Source organism: Petromyzon marinus, unplaced genomic scaffold (genome assembly GCF_048934315.1).
Source record: "Petromyzon marinus isolate PM22_M1 ecotype Great Lakes invasive population unplaced genomic scaffold, UKy_Petmar_22M1.pri1.0 PM_G_Scaffold_45, whole genome shotgun sequence".
Classification (NCBI taxonomy): Eukaryota; Metazoa; Chordata; class Hyperoartia; order Petromyzontiformes; family Petromyzontidae; genus Petromyzon; species Petromyzon marinus.
Window position 1 is genome coordinate 794,438 of NW_027422997.1, and position 7,444 is coordinate 801,881.

The 7,444-nt window shown below is 48.5% G+C and overlaps 1 protein-coding gene across 1 annotated transcript; it reads left to right on the forward strand.

Moving 5' to 3' along the window:
• LOC142917314 (cyclin-J-like) lies at window positions 1–7,139 on the forward strand. Its single transcript, XM_076061945.1, has 7 exons — window positions 1–194; window positions 918–1,041; window positions 1,557–1,767; window positions 1,886–1,998; window positions 3,290–3,461; window positions 4,712–4,871; window positions 6,451–7,139. The coding sequence occupies exons 3-7, from the start codon at window positions 1,686–1,688 to the stop codon at window positions 6,824–6,826; spliced, it is 903 nt and encodes a 300-aa protein (XP_075918060.1). The 5' UTR covers window positions 1–194; window positions 918–1,041; window positions 1,557–1,685; the 3' UTR covers window positions 6,827–7,139.
• Window positions 7,140–7,444: the final 305 nt, after the last annotated feature.

The following is a 7,444-nucleotide window of genomic DNA, read 5'->3' on the forward strand; positions in this document are numbered from 1 at the left end:
TCCTGGGAGTCGGCGGCTGCGTCACGTGACGACTCCAACGTGGCTGCGTGCTGCCCACTCCGTCCGTAGTTACCGTGAAAGACTTGAGACTTGCTGTATTTAGACTATATCGTGACATATTGAGGCGTTAAAACTATCACGGTTTGTTAACTGAACGATTTCCCTTCCCGCCGTGTAATAATGGACAGTGTTTGGTAAGACTTTGTTTTGTTTTTCATCATAACAGGACATATTTTTTACATTATTCCACATGCATAGCGGGGGGTAGGGTGTGAGCTTGAGATGTTTGGAAGCCGGTTTAGCATGAGCACTTTAAGATTTCGTCAATAATGTAATCGGTCTTGCTCAAGCAAATACATTATGAAGTTTGCACACGTGTCAATAATTGAATTTTTTACGCGTGGAAAAATGTGTTACTTTTTTTTGCAAAAAATTGCAAATGTAGTTTCTTTTCCAAGTGTTGTGAAAATTCTGCCTTTATTCTTAATGCTCTGTTGAGCACGAAGTGCCCGTGGTATAACCTGTGGTAATCTCCATATATACGAAAGGCAAAGTTGTGATTGTGTGTGTTGTCTGTACTTCTCCACATGCAACAAACTGGAAATTTGCCATGTGGGTACTTTCCAGACTGTACACCATGCAAACATTATACAAATACACTTTATTTTTGTGGGGGGAGCTCAATAATGCATATATTTTTTGCACGGCAAGTGAGCTGTGACGTCAAATCTGTCACGTGATCACTTGTGTGCACCCAGCACGTGCCTGTCCGAGTAATAAACTCCACTCGTGAACACTTGTGTGCGCCCAGCACGTGCCTGTCCGAGTAATAAACTCCACTTGTGAACACTTGTGTGTACCCAGCACGTGCCTGTCCGAGTAATAAACTCCACTCGTGAACACTTGTGTGTACCCAGCACGTGCCTGTCCAAGTAATAAACTCCTGAGCACGAGGCGCGAGCGACGGACCAAGACATGGACAGAAGCGAGTGGTGGCAAGGCGAGTTGGCAGATGACATCTACCGCGTCCTTCGAAAGAAGGTATCCGCCTCTCTCATCAATAGGCCTCCTACACGCAGACACAAATCCTACGAACTGATTTACACGGCACGTACGTTCGAGTGCTCGACTCGCAGCGAGGAGGTTGCAAGTTCAATCCTGGCCAGCGGGTCGACCCGGCCCCCTATCTCTCCGGGGACTATAACACGAGCGACATGGTACCTTGTGGAAGAATAAAAGTGGCTGTGCTTTGGAGCTACGGATCTCCACACCTCGTGGTTTTGTTTCATCGTAGGCTGCGGACTACCGAATGAGTTCTTCGCCATCTTTCACTCGCTTGGACAGGGAGACAATTTGGCCGTGGCTTTTGTCACTCTTGGTTTGCGTGACGGCGAAAATTAAATGCTGTGGCCCACCGTCACCGGGCGCGTCGCCTCCTTAGACCCCCAGAATAATCTATTATCGTTTCAAAACACTTCTTGACCTCTTGACCCAACTCCACAGCGTCCCAACTGCCCTCCCAACCCCCACGTCCTCGTTTTTTTTCCCCCTCGCAGGAGCTGTCGCTGCCTCGGTTTTGCGCACGCTCGCCCTAGCTGCACCTCCGTCGCCACTTCGTCGACCTCCTGGCAACGCTGAGCGAGCGCCTGCAGCTGAGTGTGACCACGCACCACCTGGCCATCGCAATGTTAGACGTGTTCATGGACCGCCACGACATCACCGTCCGCTGCCTCTACACCTGCTCAATCTGCTACCTCATTATAGCAGGTCGGTCAATCGCTCACGTGACCCACCCACCCACCCACCCGATCACTCGCTCATCTCTCGCTCGCACGCTTGGTCGCTTGCTCACCGTCGGCATGCGTGTCCCTGACACCCTGCGCAGCCAAGTTCGAGGAGATGGATGAGCACGTGCCGCGACTGGACTGGGTGAACCGGCTGGAGGTGATGATCAAGCAAGGGCTGAGTCTGTCCAAGGAGGAATTGCAGCAGACGGAGGTAGCTGCATGCCCCTGTTAATTCGGCATGCAATGTTTCACCCCCCAGAACCGTTCCGTGCATTGTCATGATTCAAGGTCGCGATTTGATTCAAGAAACCAATTGTTTTGTCTTGTTACTTTACAATCTTACTCTTTGGGTCTGTCGGTAAAGTCACGTAGATAGAAAAATAATTTAAAAAATTACGACGTTTCGATGGCAACACAAGCAGTCGTCCTCAGGTGATTGCTTGTGTTGCGATCGAAACGTCAAAGACCCAAAGAATATGAACACATCATCTCTGTTTCATGCCAACTAATTATTCTGTAGACAATTTGAATGTACAGCCCGAATTTGAATATAGAAGCGTGTCTTCTTACTAGATAACAGGAAGGCAAAAGCTGCAGAATAATATTACCACAGCAGACCTGACAAATGAACGTGGAGTGGTGCTCATTTATTTGCACGGCGCTGGAACAAGTGCAGGAAATTCTCCCTATGGTGGGGCTCAGTCTCTCCGTAAAACAATCACCCCGTGACGATTTGCTTGCGTTGCAATGGAAACGTCGTGATATTTTTTATTATTTTTTCAATCTACGTGGCTTTTACCGAAAGACCCAAAAGAATATGACGGTCATTGCATTTACCCGTGCAGACGAAGGGCCGAGTTGACTCTTTGACCAGACATTTGAACTGTTTGCGAGCCATGCACCAACCCGACTAGTTAAGCAACCATTGGAAAGACGTTCTAAATCGAACCAAACATTAAACTAATTTTCAGTGGTACAGTATATTTTTCAAGTAGTGGTACCCCAAACTTTCGCAGCTCTTAAATTCCCCTTTCACACCATCAATAGGTAAACTCCCCCCCCCCCCCCCCCGCGCCAACTGGCAAGTGCACCCGCACGTACACCACTTCTATGCTAAGTCGGCCAATCAAATGCTAATTTTTATGCTAATTCCTTTGTCAAGGCACCTTGTTTCCTTGCGCACAGCTTAAAGGTCGCGGTCTGAGCGTGGCTGTGTTTCACTCCAGCGCTGTCCTCGAGACCACCTGATCCCTTCACCTGATGAAGGCCACTTGTGTTGTGGCCGAAACGTCGTGATTTTTGTTGTTTTATTTTTTACCTACGTGACTTTACCGAATAGAACCAAAGAGTATGGATCCTTGCAGTCACGAAAGCTTTAAATCTAGAATAGTTAAATAAACCCTCCAGGCAACACACAGCAGCGTGGCGGACTGAATGCTTTACGCAGTGGTGGCAGCTGTGCCGTGCCAGCCCACTCTCCCGTCTGCCTCCCCCCTGCACAGTTCCTGCTGCTGTGTACACTCGACTGGAACCTGTGCACGCCCACAGCGGCGCACTTCGTGGACTACTTCCTGTGGCTGTCGCGGCGTGAGGACGCCCCGGCTGGAGGCTCGTCCTACCGGCACGCGTACACGACCAAGTACACGGCCCACTTCCTTCAGCTCGCCCTGCAAGGTACTCGCAGAGCTGTAGAGGAGCGCTTCGTAGGCAACGCTAAGGTGACCAGCGAAGAAGGGACAGTGCCTGAAACGTCACCGAATATATATTTTTTTCCAACGTCGGAATGTTGATATTCTTAGCTCTTTCGGTAAAGTCACGTTGAAGGGAAGCAAATAAATAATAAAATATATATAAAACAATAAAAATTCTCACGACGTTTCGACCATAACACAAACGGTTGTCATGAGGTGTGTCGGTTTGCATTAATTTATTTATTTTAAAACGGGGTATTTAAAAAAACGTCAGCGCCACGCGCAGCGATTTGGCAGTTTATTTAGAAGGACGAGTCCATCTATGTTCTGAAAAGAGGAGGGGGGAGACGAAAAATTAATGTATGCTGTCTGAAAGCCACCGTAAGCGTGAACAGGTCTTAATTGATTGTTCACGCTTACGGTGGCTTTCAGACAACATACATTAATGTTTCGTCTCCCCCCTCCTCTTTTCAGAACATAGATGGACTCGTCCTTCTAAACAAACTGCCAAATCGCTGCCCGTAGTGCTAACGTTTAAATAAATAAATAAACACACACAAACACCGTTAATAAAATAAATAATTTGATGCGAACCGACACTTCTTTCAAATGTTTCTTGCCGTTGCTTTTCACACCTGATGATGACCGTTTGTGTTATGGTCGAAACGTCGTGAGAATTTTTATTGTTTTATATATTTTATTATTTTATTGTTTCCCTTCAACGTGACTTTACCGAAAGAGCTAAGAATATGAATTACTGCAGTCACAAAAGCTTTAAATCAAAATTTTAGTCGGAATGTTTGTTCAAATGTTCAGGGTGTCCTTGGCCCAACGTTCCTCGTTCACTGGGTGCTTGTGCGTTTAAGCGTCTGTGTGTGTGTGCCTGCCTGTCATTCCTGTGTGCAGGGTAGAGGTGGCGTAGCGGTTAGCGCTACGCTGCAGCTACGACCCTGGACACCCTGGTCCAACGCCCGCTCACGGCTATCACCGGTGACGATTATCTGAACCGGTCCTGGGCCTCCCCTAGGTCGACTCGGCCTCAAATGAGTAACTCAATGTGGTGTGTAAACATCGCCAGCACTGGGGAGACAAAGGCGGCCGGGCGTGGTGCTGGCCACCCACCCCCTCGTGTGCCACAGTGCCGACCTTCATAGGTGCTGCTACTCGCTAGCAGCACTTGCCCCAACAGTCTGTTAAGGCTAAACGGAGGGTTTTGTCTTTGTGTGTATGCAGACCACGTATTCCTGAGTTTCCGTCCATCCGTGGTGGCGGCTGCAAGCATAGCATTGGCCCGTATAGAAGTGAAGCTGCCCTCTGCGTGGACTCTGTACATGCAACACTTCACTGGCCTTGCCTGGGAGATGATCCTGCCGTGCGTGGAGCAGCTGATTTGGTGATTTGCACGACAAAACAACACAAAGCTCTCCTAAGTGACCGTTTAAGAGACCTATTAAGGCTGAGTTGTGGCTCACGAGGCAGCAACGTGCTCTTTTCTCTACACAATTTATGTTTACAAACCAATACCGGTTACCCATTAAAGCCGAATTTACCCAAGGGAAATTGAATACAGGTTATGCGTCGCTGCCCGAACCATCACTGCTGCCCAAAACCATCACTGCTTTAAGATTAACTGTTAGTCAAAGTGAAAGTTGTCTCCCAGATCAAATGAGCGATGTCGGTGGGACCGAGGTAGTCGTGTCAATTCAACATTCACACGGTGGAGGCCAGTGTCTCCAGAGGACAAATACTGTTGTCAAGTTGGCATGACGAGAGACTACTAAAAACAACGAGTATGCCATTTTCTTTGGTTCTTTCGGTAAAGTCACCACCACGTAGAGCGAGAATAAAATCATAAAATAAAATAATAAAATTCTCACGACGTTTCGGCCACAACGCAAGCGGCCGTCTTCAGGTGAATGGTACAGACCTGTTTGCGTTGTGGCCGAAACGTCGTGAGAATTTTATCGTGTTATTTTATTATTTTATTCTCATTCTACGTGGTGACTTTACCGAAATAACCAAAGACGATTAATCCTTGCAGTCACGAAAGCTTCAAATCGAGAAGAGTATGCCATTGTGCAACAGATGGCAAATATTTTAAGCAATATCCATGACGACTAAATGAAGCTGATATGTGGATTCCTGTGCGTGCGAATTTCACGTCCTAGTCCATCACGGATGCCCTGAGACTCGGTGAGGCGCTCCAGCATTACCCATGGTGCCTTGTGACTCATTGGTAGATGGGCCCTTATGGTTGAGGTTTCTCATCACCTTGCTGAATTAAATAAGCAGATGAACGCTAAACGATTAGACATTCCTCTGGTGCTGTTGCTGGCTTCTTAGCATTTTGGGCCTGTGCTTAGCGACCGTTATTTAAACATAACATTAAGTTGCACACTCTTAATTTTTAGAGATTGGGGAGTATGGTTTTCAGATTTTGCCCCAGGGTTGTTTCCACTTATGTTATATTGGGGACAAACTACTACAAACGACAGTACTATGCAGTGGTGTTAATTACTGCAGTAAATCCTAGATGTTTTTATTGATGTTAAATAATTATATTGCTGTCAAGGGCACGGTGTGATATTGGGTTCAAGGATCACAAGATGGTTTGAACCTAACATGATTAGACCCACAGGCATGGACCTGTGTGTGTCAAGATGGGCTTGAACCTAACATGATTAGACCCACAGGCATGGACCTGTGTGTGTCAAGATGGGCTTGAACCTAACATGATTAGACACACAGGCATGGACCTGTGTGTGTCAAGATGGGCTTGAACCTAACATGATTAGACCCACAGGCATGGACCTGTGTGTGTCAAGTTTGGCTTGAACCTAACATGATTAGACACAGGCATGGACCTGTGTGTGTCAAGATGGGCTTGAACCTAACATGATTAGACACACACAGGCATGGACCTGTGTGTCTGTTCTAACTCTACGTCCTCCCCCTATGTTCGAACTCTTCAGTAAATACAACTTCAACAGGAAGCAGGTCATGGAGCTTCAGGAAAATCCTGCTGTCCACTCTGAGCAGCCCTCCCACTCAGCCTCAGCCATACCACGTGTGCCTCGTCACCAGTCAACTCAACAGCAGCAGCAGCCGCAGCCACTACAGCAGCAGCAGCAACAGCAGCAGCAGCAACAGCAGCAGCAGCAGCCACAACAACAGCAGCAGCCACAGCAGCAGCAACAGCAGCAACAGCAGCAACAGCAGCAGCAGCAGCAGCAGAAGCCACAGCAACAGCAGCAGCAGAAGCCACAGCAACAGCAGCCACAACAACAACAGCAGCAGGAGCAACAGCAGCAGGAGGAGCAGCAGCAGCCACTGCAGCAGCCACAGTAGCAGCAGCAGCAGCCACAGCAACAACAGCAGCAACAGCAGCAGGAGGAGCAGCATCTGGTGCCCAAGTCGGTGCAGACGCCACCTGTGGAGGTGGGTCAGGAGATGGAGTCGCCGCCGCCGCCGCCGTTCAGCAAAGAGACCCTTGGCAACATTTGGGATGACCACGAGTTGGCCGCGCAAGCCGCGTGTCAGCAGGAACCTGGCCATCGAGCCGCACAACAGATACATCAGCAGGCCGTGCGGTGATTGATGTTGCGTTTTTGGCAGGGCACCGATTTCAGGAATGCAGAACACGGAGCGAGTTGTCGGTCAAAGCTCAGCTCGTCAGAGCTTTGGTCGGCAAGCTGTGGGGGGGGGGGGGGGGGTGGGGGGTGTTCAAGGAGGCTGTAGATTCATACTCTTTGGTTCTATTGGGTAAAGTCACATAGGTAAAAAATAAAATAATAAAATTCTCACGACGTTTCGGCCACAACACAAGCGGCCTTCATCAGGTGAAGGGACGAGACTGTCTGGAGGACAGCGCTGGAGTGAGCTGTAGATTACCGGCAACGAAAGCGTCGCAGAATCTTCGCGACGGTTGCAAATTTCAGTTAATGAGGCGTCGTGCCGCACGCAATC

What these genes read in the sequence shown, in the direction of transcription:
- LOC142917314 (XM_076061945.1), top strand. Translation starts at nt 1,686, where the DNA reads ATGTTAGACGTGTTCATGGACCGCCACGACATCACCGTCCGCTGCCTC. An exon ending in AGGAATTGCAGCAGACGGAG is followed by an intron (nt 1,999 to 3,289) that starts GTAGCTGCATGC and finishes CCCCCTGCACAG; the next exon opens with TTCCTGCTGCTGTGTACACT. An exon ending in TGCGTGGAGCAGCTGATTTG is followed by an intron (nt 4,872 to 6,450) that starts GTGATTTGCACG and finishes CGAACTCTTCAG; the next exon opens with TAAATACAACTTCAACAGGA.